We start from the raw sequence: 17,131 nt of genomic DNA on the forward strand, positions 1-17,131 counted from the left end.
CTGAAGGCTCCATCGCAAACTACAATGTCCCAGGTCTTGTTTATACAAACATACAAAATACACACTTAGTAGATAATGTTTGCCTGGCTGGTCCTTTAAACGTTCATTTTCCCTTTATGAAAGGCCATAATTTATTTTCCTCTATGTCGTTCCAAGACACTATGTTTTGAATCTGTAAAAATTACATACTCATTCCTGTTCATGGGGGTTAACAGTCTAATTTTTACTTAGAACTGCTCACTGTTAGTTGCCTTTTAAAGCAATAACAGATGTAGCCTGCTCCTAAGGAGCCAACTGTTCCCTGTCACCTTGCAAAGGGATGAGTATGTGTCCATAAAATGGCACTCACAGGCAGCCAGACAGCATTCCAGTCTATTGCTCAGGTCAGCTTGACTTGATATTCCCAATTTTGGACCACAAAGGTTTCATCTTTATCATATTTACTCACCACCAAAACCTGAATGTACGCCACTTTTACAGCAAGCTTCCCAGAGCTTGCATACATTTGCAAACTTCAAGTTAAGTGTGTAGGACTTAACAAGCCAGCGGAGTCTTATGTAATAACAGCTTAGACAGATTCCTTATATATGCATAAAGCCTCTTCACAACATCTAGGAACATCCACTCGGAAAACAACTTCCTCTCCAGGCAACATAGTGGATGCCAAAAATACAGGGAGTATGTGCTGAAAGATGACTGAAAATTGAGCCCTACCACCTAAGCCTTTTTCCATGGCTCAGAGCTATAGCAAGTAGTTAGAGCAGTCAGGAACTGCTGTAGTTTCCTATGCTGGACGAAAAGAATCTTTGTAACTAGAACCCAAACTACTTTCCTAAAAACATAAACAAATTTCATTAAATAAATAAACGATTCTTTTTCTTTCAGCATTGTAGTCACTTCAAGTCCTTATAACTTCCAAGTACATAAAAAAAAAAATCTTGATAAGAAGCATGTTTCAAATATCCTATCCCAACCCAAGTCATAATATAAATTATTAACTACAAATAGTCAACCATTCTCAAACAGATACTCTATTTTTAGCACCACGTACATCTTACTACTATGCTCAAAGACTCATCAAAGTATTTGACAGCCCTTAATGATGTTTGTAAAAACCTACTTCATCTGGAGGAAGCCTCACACAGCAAGTCACATGTAGGAAAAGGGCCTAAGAGCAAAAGAGAATTCTGACAATAATTATGGTAGGACAACAGAAAGAAGGTAGTTAGCTGGAAATACAGTATCCTGCCATGGTGGCACACATACAAACCTTGAGGTGACTGCTGAGACCATCCCCATTGAATCCAAGCACTGGATTCTTGTCCCAGCTAAGACTGCCATCTTGGACATTAGCTCTTCTCACTTTCATGACACTCGGGTCTACTGCCCATATGATGCCTGCCCGGTACTAGCTAAAGGGAATAGCAGGCGCAATGACCCAGCAGACACCCTCAGGAACTTCCAGGACTCTGTCTGAGCTGTCAGAAACACATGTATGCTCTTGTCCATAAAGACCTGAAGCCTCTTAAGCAAACACAATGGTTCCTCACCCATAGGTGACCTAAGGCTGTCTCTCAAAAACCCACCACTCCACACACATCAAAACAACCACTTCGGCTACCGGCTGACAACTTCTAGAGCCACAACCCTGACGGTGTGATGACAAGCCTACTACCACAGCTATGTTCACCCATATCAAGTTACCAAACAGGCTTTAAGCTTCAAAGGTTTTTCAGAGCATGCCCAGCCTGTGCTGGTGACTGCCATCACTAATCCAAGACCCAATGGGCTGCTAAACCTTTCCAAGTCACACATTCTCCAGAGTTCCTACCACTTGCAACCCTGTGTACCACATCTACCAGCAAATGTGTTTCTTTAGAAGCTGTCCTGTCTTAGGCACCACTAAGCCTAGCCTTTTAATTCTTTTACTCTACAGGGTAATTTCTTTTTTTTTTTTTTTATAGTTTATTGATGTTTTTAAATGGATGAGTGCTGTCTGCATGTACACCTACATGCCAGAAAAGGATATCCGATCCTTTTACAGATGGTGGTGAGCCACCATATGGTTGCTGAGAACTGAACTCTGAAACCTCTGGAAGAACAGCCAGTGCTCTTAACCTCGGAGACATCTCAGCAGCACCTCTAAAAGTTAATTTCTGACAGTGGGATTGCTTATGGTTTCTTGGACACACTCTCCAGATTACAGAAGACTCTGTTATGCTGCCATCACTACACAGATGTTAAGTGACTCCGGCATGCATGTTCAGTAGGTATGTTTGTTATAAGGAGATTGCCACAAAAATTCTGCCTCCTCTTTCAAAAGTTTACAACATATAAACAGAAATGGCCATGGCCAGTCACACTCTCCCTAACAGGTGGAGCAGTCGGAGACACCAGAAACCTTGGGCAGTTCCTCTCGACTGTGAAGACCATGGGTAAAACAGCTTCAGTGCTAAAAACGGAAACTGCTTATGAGTCAACTAAGGATGTTGACAAGGAGGGCTTATTCAAGAAATGTCACAAGAAAAAAAGAATCACCAAACAAAAGTAGCTCACCTGGCTCCTTAGCCACCAAATCTTGAATAGAAGAGAACACTTAAAAAAAAAAAAAAAAAAAAAAAAAAGCAGCAGCAGCAACTAACCTGCCTACAGAAAGACAAGAGTTAGGGTGCGGTGGGAGGGACAGATACAAGTGTGTTATTCTAATCATCCCACAACAGAGACAGGGTCATACCCAGGGACTCATGTAGGAAGCAGCAAAGCTTACTCCTATAAACAACTCCCACACAGTGGCTTACAATTCTTCTGCAACTTTATTCATCAGGACTCTAGCCCTATAAGCAAATGGAACAGTAAAGCTATAAAAGAAAGAATTTTATTGGTTTATTTTTATTTCTGTTTCTCAAACAACAGCAATAGGGAACTTTCAACAAGGATAACAAAGTAAACACGACCTGCAGAAGTTATCAGAAGCAAAGAAGAAAGGAATGGCATAAACTAAGTTGAAAAAGCAAAGGGTATCAAAATTCTGGTAAAGGAAGAATGTTAGAAACACAAAACAGTTCCTCTGTGGCTAGTGAGTGGGTCATTAGATAAAAGTATTTTCTGCCAATCTTGATGACCTGAGTTTGAAGCAGCCAGGGACCCACACAGTAGAAAATGAAAACAGACTCTCAAGTTGTCTTCTGACCTCCATTTGCATACATATACATACACACAAACATATAACAAGTAACTAAAATGAACTTTAAAAACAAAAACAATTTATTCAATTCCATACCTTATCAATGGCTTTTCCAACTCGAGAAACACTGCTATGGATGTCTTTGTGGTCAGAGGCCAACTTCTGGACAGTGTCCTTTATTCTTTTGCAGCACTGTGTCAAAACAAGTGAAAGTGTCCCTGATAATTCAGCATCTTGACCTATTAAAAAAAAAAAAAAAAAGAAATATTAGTCTCACTAAAGCAAACTCCACAAAGACAAGAAAAATCAATAACTTTTTTGAAGTCAATGGTCAGAGTCAGAGTTGTCATTTTTCAACACTAAGAAATAACTGAATTTATTTAAAAAAATTAAACTTTTACTATGAAACAAACTATTTCCCCAATATCAGTACCACACACTGTGAACTATACCAACTAGTATCAATATTCATGTCTAATAGAATCTACTATGGGACAGTAAGAAAGCAGTGAAAATGACAATCAAAACTCCTTGCCCTACAACTTACCTTCTGGTGCAAGACACAATGACATAATAAAGCAAATGAGACAGTATGACAAAAGATCACTGCTTGGTGGGGGGGGGTTGGATAAGAGACAGGTGTGTGGGATAAATCAACCACAAAAAACAAAAATCACAATAAATGGACATGGCAGATTTGAGTAAATGAAATAACTGGCTACCTCTGGAGGAGAGGAAGCATTCCAATAGGCAACAACAAAAGCCCCATTGCAGCTGCATGGTAGATAATGCCTATAACCTTAGCACATAGGTAGGCTAAGGCAGGAGTTCATGGCTTTGGGCCAACCTAGGCAGCCTCACACAGAATACACATACCTAGAATACTGACAGAAGAGTGAACAGGCTAGTGTGTCTAATGGTGACTTCTGGCTAGGGAAATAGCAGGAAACAGGTCCAAGAGACAATGGGCTCCCGCTTTTCGTAGGTTCTCTTTGTGCTGTAAAGACTGACTTTTACTACGAGTAACAGAAAGAATGAGCCACTGCCAGGTTTTAAGCAGAGAAGGTAAACATTTTAGTGTGACCACTCTGATTGATAAGAAGAGTGCAAGAACAGACTCAGGACGGTAAGCTGGGAGCTATGGCAACAACCCAATTGACAGCTGGCCAGGGCTTGATCTGGTACTTTCTGACTGGTCAGAAGGAAGGGAAAGCCTCAGCTGTCTCCGAGGTTTTAAACTGAGCCAGGTACAAAGATGGTATTGCCTACAAGTAAGATGAAACAAAGAAGAGCACATGTCCGAGTGCCAGGAGAGACATAAGCTAAGCTGGTACTTGTTAAGCTGTAGCTGCTGTCCAATGCACACACATGCAGACAGCTGGTATGCAGACCTAGAGGTCAAGGTCAGAGTCAGAACTAGAGACAAGTTGGTACAACTATGGCATACAAATGACTCTTTCGTTGTATTGGGTTTTTGTTTGTTTGTTTGTTTGTTTGTTTGTTTTTTGAGACAGCATTTCTCTCTGTGTAGCCTTGACTATCCTGGACTCACTCTGTAGACCAGGCTAGCCTCGAACTCACAGAGACCCGCCTGGCTCTGCCTCCTAAAGTGCTGGGATCACAGGTGTGTGGCCCCAGGGCAGAGGCAGTGACTGAAGGATCCCTGGTGGTTGCTGGCCAGACAGTGTAACTGAATCACTGAGCTCCAAGCTCAGCCTGAGACCTGAGACATCATGCACTAACATGAAGATGGTTCAATAGCAACGAGCCACCTAGGTGATGATACACAAGGGGCTGGGCCATCTATAAGTACATGACAATGTGCAGACCACAATGAAACTCCTTTACAACATTTCTCAGAACACGTTCCTACAATCCAACAATGCCTGCCTATCTGGAAGCTCAAGAAAGTATTATGGGATAACCTAAAGGAAAGCCCTGTTCAGAGAGGTTCCACTAATGCACTTTCAAATGGATTCAGTGGAAAGCAGCCAAAGGTACAAGCAGGCCTGAAAGTCACTAAAATGACCAGACTGGCTGAGACAAGATCAAACTTCTAGGATCTAATGGGAGTCTTAATGTTCTTTTTGATCTTTCCATGGAAACATAAGCTGCTTCTAGAACCTTCCTGTGAAAGAAATTTAGTTAGATTTACTTCCTAGATATAAAAGGGAATATTAAGACAGTATTTTCACCATAATACTTGTCCATGTTGGTCACCTGTCACCCTGGGTGAAGTACTATGTTCACTGCCTTGCAATACGATGGATGCCCTGGGCCCCACATGCATGCAACGGCACCTACGGAGGCATTGCTAGCATCTATAGTGACAAGTGCATTATAAGGTCATGTATAATATGACTTAAATGAATAAGCATGAGCATCAATTAGTACATTAAACCAAGCAAACAACCATCACACACAAAATGGATGAGTTAAAAATCATTTTTGCAGGAATGTAGCTCAGTGATAGGGCACTCGTCTAGCATACAGAATCTCCAGGATTGGGATGGAGGAGGTCTTAAAGCCCCTTAAATGTAACAGAATAACACCTTTAAAAAGAAGTAATATTTGTATTATTATTGTCACTGTCATTGCAGTAGTAGTTTTTAGAAAAGATCTCACTGCAGAACAGGCTGGCCTCACATGAACTCAGTGACCCTTCTGCCTCAATTTCCCAAGTCCTGCTACCTCACCTGGCTAGCACCTTTTATTTCAGAAATAGATTTTAGGTATATTTTCAGAAATTTAAGTCAGTGTCTCCTCAGAAACCAGACATTCACCAACTAAACTAGACCTAACTGAGCTGACATCATTTTTGTGATGCCTAGCTAAGAGTCCAAGTCTAGCTGTGGCCTTCCATTTCAGGATTTATGTCCGCTAGTTTCACAGAAACTGTTAGAAAAATGTCTGTTTCATCATTATCCTGTGTTTCCTAATCAAGGCTATACACTTTGTTGTAAACACCCATCTACCATTCTCTTGAAGTTAACTGAAGATAGAAAGCATGGTATCTAATCTCTAACATTTAACCATGATGACTGGTATTTAACTGGCATTCAATAACTTGTTTTGTTGGTCGTGGAAGTTTTTTTGTTTTGCTTTTTGAGACAGGGTCTTGTTTTATAGCCCATACTGGCCCCAAACTCACATTCCTCCCGATTCCATCTCCAAGAACTAGGATTATAAAGTGTGCATCCTAACACCTCTATGCTCAATAGTCCTTTAAAGAATGAATACAAAAATAATAATGCTGCATAAATCTCAATTTCAAGTCCAGCATAAGAAACTGTGTGGTATTACCAACATACTCTAACGCTGCCAGCAGGTTCACAAACAGCAGTCTGCAGATCCCCTGGCTTCTTGTTCACTGTCTCCTACATAACAGCACTGTGGCCCACATTTTCCAAATGCCAACATAAGCCCAAAAATAATAGTACAGTCTCCCTTTCCCAGTGAAATCACCAAGAAAACCCACAGAATCTTCACATGCATGAGTGCACGCCCCTTCTTTCCTCCCTCTATCTCCTAGAACTATTAACCTATGTGTGCACAGCAAGTCCTCCTCTCTCAAACACCTGCTACCATCAAGCAGTGGGAATGTATTCCGACATAAGTCACTTTTGAGTTAGTGTCTTCATTTCTAAAATAAAAATATCCCAAGTTGTGTTAAAGAGAGTCACTCATCTCAATTTCTGTTTATCAAAGTACATCCCAGGTTGGTGAAATAGCTCAGTTTGTAAAGTGCTTGTTGCCAAGCCTGATGACTTTGATCCCTGGAATTGACATAAAGGTGGGAAAGAAATGACTCCATAAAGTTGTCCTTACCTCAACACACACACGCACACACACACACACACACATGCACGAAATTAAATTTTCTTTTAAAAAGTACAACCTAATATCTGAACATAGTAAATATCTTAAAAAGATACCTCAGAAAGCTAATTATAAAATTTCTAGTTATAGCCTGGTTTTGATAAACTACCAATGCATTTTTTGTATTTTCTAAGTATTTAGTATTTTAGCATTTACTTGTTCTGTATTTCTCCTTACTCATCACAAGCTAAGAAACCCATGTGGCCAACTGTGGTAATATTCGCTCACATTTTAACCCACCTAAGTTCAATCAAGTCAAAGATAGTAAAATTGACAACTAAATTCCTCCCCAGTGTTTAAACTCTTAAGTTTGTCTGAGGCTTATTTTCCTAGGCAGTGGGGCGAGGCTAACAACTGCACAGAGCACGTACTGCTAACAAAATAAAGCGCTGCTAGAAGCACAGCGCAGAAAGCGGCATCCAAATGCAGGAGGATGAACATTTGCTCACCAGCTAACACAGTTCCAGTTAGGTCCATAAAGGGAGCGAAAAGGCGTTACTGTCCCATAGAGCACAGGCGCCCAGTAGTCATAGGAGACAGAGAACACAAAACCTGAGCGGCAAAAAACATACTGCTAATACCCAAGAAAATTATGACTCAGACTTTCAAAAAGTCTAAAATCTACCGCCTAAGACAAAAATATTTTGGTGAAAATAAACTGTAGATTTTCTAAAAATCACAGACCCTATTTTTATATTTTTATGAATATGTTAGAGGCATACTATAGCTTATACATTTGAACTCTTCTAAGTTATTTGCACTTTAACAAAATGGACAGAGATCTTGATAGAATTAAATATAAAACAAATTAGGAAAAAATTATGATGCAGAGAAAGAAATTACATTTAGAAAACATAAACCTAACTACACCTAAATGAAAACTCACACATAAATTTGCATTCCAGAATTCAGAAAAAAATAGGTTCTAAAAATTAGAACAAAACAAATCAAAAACTGCACAAGTAAGGAGTACTTGTCTAACATACACAAAGTCTTAGGTTCATGGGGTGGGAGATGCATCCACTCATGGTCCTAGCATTGGAATGGAGGTTAGGTAGTGAAGGACAGTCATTAAGTTAAAGGTCATTCTAAACCACCTAGCAAGTTCCAGTCCAGTCTAGAACATGAGACTGTCTACGGATGGATGGATGAACGTTTACAGTGTGAATTCAAACAAGTCAAAAGAATATTGGGTATCATTCAGGAAACTGGAGGGGGATGTTTTTATGGTATCCCAGTCTTTTAGAATATTTTTTCTTTGAAACCTTGTGTTTTTGTTTTTTTGAGACAGGGTCTCACTATGTAACTCTGGCTGTCCTAGAACTCACTATGTAAATAAGGGTGGCCTTGAACTCACCCTGGGTGAGTTTAGCTGGGGCTAAAGGTGTGTAACATAATTCCCAGGTTACAGTCTCAGTATTTAAAACTAAAATAAAACCAAAACCCCAAAAATGTCAAAAGCAAGGGGGACAATGATGAAATTTAGGTTCAACTAACATTTGAGTGTCAAAGCCTTGGCCAGCAGTGTTCCCTCATCTTACTAGTTTCTAAAGAGATTAAGAACTTTAGGACGTGAACAAAAACAGAGGAAAGACATTAGGATTTAAAAAGTTACCTGTTAAAGTGAACATGGCCCTTCTTGCAAACTATTGATAGAAACTTGAAAAGCTAAGCCTGATGTTAAAAATAACAAATGACTATTTCATAGCATTGGTAACCTAAATGTGGCAAGGAGAACATTCTTGAGAGCACCCTTAAGGCCTAGCTGGGCTACAGCCATTCAATAGTAAGTTTCCAGACCTAACCCAGAGGAAGGGGCAGACTCATTCATCTTTTTTCCAGATTACACTGGAAACAAAACTTTTAGGGTTGTACTCAAGATTAGCAACTCTGTAAAGAAAGCATTCTGGTGCTCCAGCCCTGCCTGGCCTTTTAGAGCAAGGCAGTGAACTCAAATAGGCATTCCGAGCCAGGGACCTTTTAGAGCAAGGCAGTGAACTCAGACAGGCATTCCGAGCCAGGGGTGTTATTAAAGACCGCAACATCAGACCCCAAGTCTAGTGGATTGAAACTAGGCAGGAAATTTAATGAAGCTTGTATTTAAAGGTTCAAATACAAGGTACAAACTCAACAGTGTTCTTGGAGCAGAGAACTGACCAAAACACTGTCAAGGGTGGGTGTGGGAGACAAGACATATGACAAGAACCACAGAGTAAAGACATGCAGGCACACGTGTTTAAATGTCTTCTAGATGCTTCCTATTTTTAAAGACCCCAGTTTCAAGATACAGATACTTAATCTCTAAATATCTCAAAAATAAATGATTAAACCCACTAGAACTTTTAGATCTGGATTTCATAATTTAAAAAAAAAAAAATCAATCTCAGGTTTCTCCTCCCACTCTTTCAAGCTTTTTCTTTTTTTCTTGGTCCCATAATTACCTATTTCAGGCTTAAAACTTTGGATTAACCTTTGATTTTTTTTTTTTTTCCAACCTTTCCCCCACTCTACCAGATGCCATCCTTGAACAAGTCCTGGCCACTCTCAAACACCCTCCTTCCATTTCCACCACTACTACCCACAGACAGGCCCATGTCAGCACATCCAACCTCAAGCTGAGTACTATGGGCAGCCCCAACCACGACCCTGCCCCATCCTTACTGAAACGTCACCTAAAAACTCAATGTGTCTTTCCTGTTTCTCTCTTTCCCTGGTGTCCACAGCTTAATACAATGTTTCCAATTTAGTTTTAGTGTTTTTATCCATTGCTTCACCCACTCCCTTTTCTGCACCTTTGTTCTTAATCCCCTCTTGAGGTTCTCCATCTCATCTTCCCACTTGCCACATTTCCACCTGTTATTAAAAGAAAAGTAGGAAGAACCCTGTCCTAAATGACTCCTTTTTCTACCATTCATCAGCTCATGGTCTATATGGAGGGTCTTGAATTACAAAGCACTGTTTTTGTTAAGATTCATTCCAGTCTCATCTCCCTACCTACATACCACATTCACAGATACTTAGAAGACAAGCTATTTCTGTGTATTTCTGGGATACCCCCTGACCTGTGTTACTATCCAGAATTAAAAAGACACCTAAGAGATAAAATAATCTTAGAAATGGTTTTAATCTATGTCAAGCATCAAAGTAAGTTAAACAAGTCCCTAAAGGTGCATGAACTGAAACCTATAGACAAGGTCATTTTAACAGCTCAGTATTCTGAATGATATGAATGCATATGACACAAGGCTAACACCGGGCAGTAAACGTTGCGGTAGTCACCAACACGTTTCAGGGAACACTACAGTTGATTTAATCCAGTTCTTCCATTTTCATCAATGTACGATACGGGCAATTTGCCTTTCCTGAGCTCTTCTTCTGAAGAACGGGGACACACAGGGCTACCTGTCTCCTGACCCAGGCAGGATGAACAGAGCTCAAGGTGACCAGGACCACAGACTCCACTCCAGTTACTGATTAAGAAGAAAGGACACAAAACAAGAAAGTAATACTGGGAAATTTTGCTGGCCATGTTCCTGTCTTTTGAGTGTGATCAGCCATCTTCAACTTTATGTGGGGAAAATGTGTCTGAAAATTCAAGTAATCATGGAAAGCATAAATAACAGATGACAAGACATCCTGATGGCATCTTTTGTGTCTTAGGAGCCAGCCTTGCTTAACTGGAGCCTATTTAGTCCGAGGTCAAAAAATTTCACTTTAAGGGTTCCCCAATAATAGGAACAGGGACCGTCTCTGACATGAACTCATAGGCTTGCTCTTAGATCACCTCCACCTGAGGGCAGAAGAGCCTTACCGGTCCACAGAGAAAGACAATGAAGCCAGTCCTGATGAGACCTGATAGACTAGGGTCAGATGGAAGGGAAGGAGGACCTCCCCTATCATTGGACTTGGGGAGGGGCATAGGAGAAGAGGGAAGTGGGATTGGGAGGGGTTAGGGAAGGGTGCTACAGCTGGGATATAAAGTGAATAAACTGTAATTAATAAAAATAAAATAAAATTTTTAAAAAAGAAAAAAAATTTACTTTAAGATTGTTATGCTAATCTGAAACACATAAAATACTGGATAACACAATTCTAAGTGACTAGCATTCTAAATAATGAAGAATTGTTTACTCCATAAGCCTAGACAGGAATGGCTAGCCAAAGTTAAATCCACTTCTAAGCCCAACTGGAAACACACTGACCTTTTGTTTTCCTACTTAAAATACAAGCAGCTTGTAAGGGCATCTATTCTGCTTTTACTGTGCTTCAACAATGGCACAACTCTCCACCCAAACTTTTATTTATGACCCACTCACATGCTACTCTCCACACTAAGTGTAAGAGCAGACCACACCACTCAATTCAAAGCTCAAAAGTCATTCTTCTCTCAAGAGTATCGTACTAATACTTAGCACAACTTCAACAAATGGAGTCTGGTTATAGGATCTACCAGGCCCTAACTGATTACTTTTACCTGTAATTTATACTTGACACAGGCAGGTCTGACTTAGCACATAACACGTCTACATACAAATACACATACTTTTCAGTACGTATTTACAATTCACACAAATCAGTTCCTAAAATGAAAGCTTATTCACATTCAATCTCCAACCCCTGGTTTCCGTCTACTAATACAATAGTATATTAGACCTAAATAGTATACATTTAGACGATGGTGGTCTGAATGTGAGTTTAAAATGTCACATCCATAATTTTTTTCTATTCACTTGCCTAACTACACACTCAAACTTAAAAAAATAAGGAAAAGCTTTGTCACTAGTGACAAAACTTTGACTCACTATTAATATTAACATCATATTGGAGTCATAGTTTAAGCTTTACAATTACAAGTACACACACTGACACTAGTTTTAAGATGCTAATAATATATGGGCCAGCAAGAAGGCTCAACTAAAGGCTTGCTGCCAAGCCTGATGACCTAAGTTGTCCAAGTTGTCCTCTGTCACCTGTGTTCTGTGACATTCTCCCACACCTACACACACACATACACTCACACACCCCAAATAAATAAGTAAATGCAAAAAGTTGCGTAAGATTTTTTTATGTGTTATCACTCCAAACACAATAGTGTCTTTAATCAACTCACAAAACATGATTATAGTAAGTGTAGCTACACAGCCAATGCTATTTTAAAAACTGACACATTACCCTACTGCCCCCATTCTCTGAAGAGCTGGGCAAGCCATCTTTTTAAGTTGTCTGAAAACTAGCACCTTTGACTTCAGTTAGACAACAAGGTGCTGCAACAAGAACAGTGGGAAGCATGTTCCCAGGGAGCCTACTTTATTTTGGGTTCAAACACTCTGCATCTATTATCTACTCAAACAAATAAAATTAAGATTTGAAAAAGCACGAGCAATCCTTTTAAGTGCTGGGATATATAACATAGCTCAGTGGTCAAGAGCCTGCCTAGCAGTCATAAGGTCCTGGCTTTGATTCTCAGTACAGCCAGATTCCTTTTGGTAATAGTATAAAAACAACCGAAAAATAATATGCCTCACCCTTAACTCTTCCAAGTATAATTTCCCCAAATATATTTTAGGCAATTGTGAAACTGTTACAAAATTGTTTCAGTCTTTTGTTTGTTGTTTTTTTTTTTCGAGACAGAGTTTCTCTGTGTAACCTTGGCTGTCCTGAACTTTCTTTGTAGAGCAGGCTAGCCTGGAACTCACAGCTATCAGCCTGCCTCTGCCTCCTGAGGGCTCCACAGCACTGTGCCACTGAGTCTGGCTGTCAGCCTCATTTTTGCTCTTCATTCCATCACAAAATGCTAACAACAACAAAAATGTAATTCCCACTAGGAAAATGGTAAAAAGGGTGGGGAGGAGAAGCAGAATTATCACAAGCCAGATCAGTAAAGGCAAGGTGTGCTTTTATTACACCCAATATCCAGTCTATGACCTCACCAGCACCAGTGTCTGGAACGAAGGCTAAATCTACTTAAGTAAACCCACAAGTCCACGTACAAACTGAGTAAAGCACACCCACATCAGCATCACCCATGGGCATCCTGGAAAAGATCCCCAACCAGCATCAACAATGATATTATGCTGGGGCCAGTTTCTCCCTTCTGAGACAACTTCCACTGAAAGGTGGACACAGCTAAATACAGGAGTGTGCACCTCTCCCTTTAGGTGAGGATTTGATGAAAGTGAACTTCAATCAAAAACATTCAGGCTAAGCAGCAGACCTCAATACAATTCTTGAACTTCTGACAAAGAAGGTTAAAAAGTGGTTTCACTTTCCCAGCCAAGCATACAGGTCCTTGTTTTCCATTTGCCATGAATAACCATGTCTATCCCTTTCACCTTGGGCACCCCACTGGGGCCCATCCTCCTGCCTTTGTGCCCTATCCAAGGCAACAAAGAGAAGTCTCTGGCATAGGCTTCATGAAAATGAATGGCCCAGTTCTGCCAGATTTCCCTAAGCTCTCTAGCCTCTACTGACCCTTCAAACTCCTATTACCCACCTTAGCTGCCCTAGATCCACCCAAACTCAAAGCCTGCATTTCCTTCTCACAATTATAATCCAATATTATTCTTCTAGCAGTAGTGGGACATTAAAAAACAAAGAAAAGAATAACAATTGTTCCCACACCTTTTCCAAGCTGATGAACTAAGGATGTGACTATCCCAAAACCACCTCATTCTCCTTAAGTATATGCATTAAGAAAATTACATTTTAAAAAGAGATAGTGGGCTGGAGAGATGGCTCAGAGGTTAAGGGTACCTGGCTGCTCTTCCAAAGGTCCTGAGTTAAATTCCTAGCAACCACATGGTGACTCACGACCATCTATAATGCAATTTGGTGCCATCTTCTGGTGTGCAGGCATGTATGCAGGCAGAACACATATACTGTATATATAATAAATAAATCTAAAAATAAAATTTTTAAAGAGATAGCTAATAGAAAAATTTTACATGAATCAATTTTTAGGTTGCAGAGCGGCAATTTTGAGCTCACAGCAGGACTAATTCCAGAGCAGTCCCCCAGGGTGGTATCTACAACCTGTCAAAGAGTTTACTAATTCCATTTAAGTACAACCAGTTTCCAACACAAATTTTCTAACCATACTCATTATAGTTGTCTGCTATCCCTTCTGCCTCAGACATGCCACTACAGACTCAAAGTAAACCTAAGAAATTATGTCTTTAAAGTTGGACTAATCTCCCAATACTGGTAAAAGATGCTTCTGAAACAGGAAGTCGCCTTCCAATGATACAATGATCCAATCTGGCAGGGTGTTTACAGTCCTCAAGGTTCTACTTTACTCATTCTCTTCTCTCAGGAATACTACCTACCAGGCATAAGCTTGGAGCATGAGATCCAGAGAAGCCTGACAGAAGACCCCAATTCGGAGCCTCTTGCAGATCACAATAGCCTTAAAAGAGGAAGGGAACCTGCTTTCAGGTGTAACTTTGAAAGGCACATACTTAAAGATTCAATGTGTCCACTGCCCACCACCTGTATGAAACTTTAATTTAAAAATTAACTGCTTCAAGAAGCCCATAGCCACCCCTGTCCAGTGGTGCATGTCTGTAATACTCAGCACTCAGGGTAGGCAGAGGCAGGCAGATCTCTGTGAGTTTGCGCCCAGCTTAGTCTACACAGCAAGTCCAGGACAGCCAAGGCTACACAGAGAAATCCCTGCAGGGGTCAGAGCCCATAACCAAATCCAAAGCATGTTTATCTTCACTCAAAAGAATACCAAAAGAAACAAAACAGACTACCTTAGAAACCAGACCTATTTGTATGTATTTCTTTCATGTTTTTAACTACCTTTCATCACTTAATCCTATTAACTTATTAAAGGAAATTAAGAGATGCCATTGAGGACTGGCATTTGTTACACAGGAATGTAAACAAAAGAGGCTGAAAAATCAACAGAACAAGCACAACTATGAGTTACAATAGCACTGTATACTGTGGCTGCTATCCCTCACACCATAGGTTTTGTGAAAAGTTCCCCTACCAAGCAAAGAGACCTAAAAAGTTGGCAATTTTTGCAATCATTTTACCCATCTGGGACTGGCTATAATTTTCCCTAAAACAAACCTCAAAATCACATCTCTCTCCTACTATGTTCTCTCTTCTGGAAGGGACTCTGTTTTCCACCTTTTCTCTCTCAAATAACCCCTCAATCTTGGATCTGGTTTCCAAAAAGAAACAGTCCTTCCACCTCTCCAATTGTAGACCCTATATTCATTCTCTTTCCCTACTGGCATCTTCCTTTTTGGTGAAAAGACAAAGATGTTCTCTGGGGAAAGATGGTGTCTTTAAGGACTTAAATAACCACCTTGGATTGATAGCCTCCCACTTCAGTATGCACTATATTTTCCTTAGCCTGAAATAATCTGGTTTGTCCATGAAAGAGTCAGGTAGCGACTAAGAAATCTCTCTCTCTCTCCCTTTCTGCTCTTTTCCCATCTGCTCTACCCTGACTGTGTTTAGAGCCTAAGATCTTTATCTCAATCCCTCGATCTTCTCCACTGTCCTCTTAAAAGCATCTGAAAACTGAGGTGGCACACCGGTAATCCCAACACTAGAAAGATGAAAACAGGAGGACCATAAGTTCAAAGCTGGCCCAGGCCACACTGTGACACTCTAAGAACACCACACACAATAGAAATCAACCAGTTTTAGTGTCAAATGTACTCCCAAGACATTTACTCTATCTTCATTAAACCCTTGAGCTTTATAAAAAATTCACCAGATTTCCTCACACCCCACCTTTTTCCGTGTGATCAACTGTATCACCACCACCAATTCAGTCCAATAATATTTTCACATGCAGCCATCAACATGTTTTCCGTCTATTTATAGAAAAACGATTGCTACAGTTAAAATAATTCCCCCCCCCCTTATTAATATTTCAACCATAATGGCTTCAGCTTAGCTCTTTCTCAGAGTTCCAAAGTGAAAACTGTCAGAAGTTGTCAGACTCCTGACCTACGAAGGAGCAGTCACCCTCAACTGAAATGTCTGGGAGAAGGTGTAGAGGAAAGGAGAGAGGCAGGGCTAACATCACCTCAATCTCACCCGCTACGTAGGCATTTCTCCCTCGACTAGCAAACATCCCTTTAATTTCTGTTCTCCCGAAACAAACAAGAGACCGGCCTCTTGAATGAATCCATTATATTGCCCCTCAATCAGAAAGAGACAGCTTCGTGGCTCCAGAGTACCAGACCTTTAATCTTATTTTTAAAACACGAAACCCTTTCTCAAGTTAGCCCTGGCATCTAAAATCTAGGCTCAACACTTTTTACGGAAAACCCGTCTTCTGAAAGGATTATTAACAAGTACCCACTGGACCAGGTAAGGCAAGTAACTAGCAACTCGACAACTGCTGCGCCGGTCTCCACAGAGCGCTGAACGGTTTCCCGGCCGGCTTCGTAGGAATCGGGAGCTCAGAAGAGCTGTCTGCCCGCCCCAGTCCAACTCTCAAGTTGCAGGAGGCGACTGATGCGGAAACTCACAGCTAAGAACATCCAACTCTCTAACCCCAGGGCCACCAGGAAAAAGTCTCCGGGAGCGAGGAGGCCGGGGACGGCGCTCTTCCCCGCCCGCACCACCTGCGGCCCGCAGGACCGCGCCAGCCCCCCGGCCGGGCGTGAGCAGCCGAGCGCTCCCCGCCCCCCAGGCCACCGCGTTTCCGGGGGGGTCCGCGCGAAGGGGCACAGTCGCCGCGGCCTGGGGACCGGGAGGAGGCGGCGAGGGAGCGGGGCGGCGCGGGCGGACGGCGGCGGCGCAGGGCCCCGACCCCGCGGCCGGCCTCACCGTGGCTCTGCAGGATCTCGTGCTTGAGGCCGCCGGTGTAGTCGATGAGCTCCTCCAGGCCGCGCTCGCACAGCTGCCCGTAGCCCGAGAACTTGTGCAGCACCTTCTCCAGCTCGCGCTCCACCGTCACGCACTGATCCATGCCGGAGACCGCGGCGCCCGGCTCCCCGGCGCCCGGGGGTCCGCGGGGCTCCGGCCCGGGCCCCTCCGAGGCCGCGCGCAGCTCCTCGTCCCCCAAGGCGGCGGGCGGCGCGGGCGGCGACGGCG

At 41.7% G+C, this 17,131-nt stretch overlaps 1 protein-coding gene across 2 annotated transcripts in view; it reads right to left on the reverse strand.

The window, feature by feature from the left end:
- Positions 1–17,125, reverse strand: part of Rmnd5a (required for meiotic nuclear division 5 homolog A) — a 56,705-nt gene extending 39,580 nt beyond the window's left edge. For both annotated transcript variants that reach the window (XM_055596397.1, XM_055596396.1), the window contains exons 1-2: positions 16,865–17,125; positions 3,281–3,423 (exon numbers count right to left, since the gene is read on the reverse strand). In XM_055596397.1, coding sequence (XP_055452372.1) covers positions 3,281–3,423; positions 16,865–17,006 — 285 coding nt within the window. In that variant the 5' untranslated portion in view covers positions 17,007–17,125. The remainder of the gene's footprint in view (positions 1–3,280; positions 3,424–16,864) is intronic.
- Positions 17,126–17,131: the final 6 nt, after the last annotated feature.

This window comes from Psammomys obesus, unplaced genomic scaffold (assembly GCF_907164565.1).
Source record: "Psammomys obesus unplaced genomic scaffold, mPsaObe1.curated_primary_1811, whole genome shotgun sequence".
NCBI lineage: Eukaryota > Metazoa > Chordata > Mammalia > Rodentia > Muridae > Psammomys > Psammomys obesus.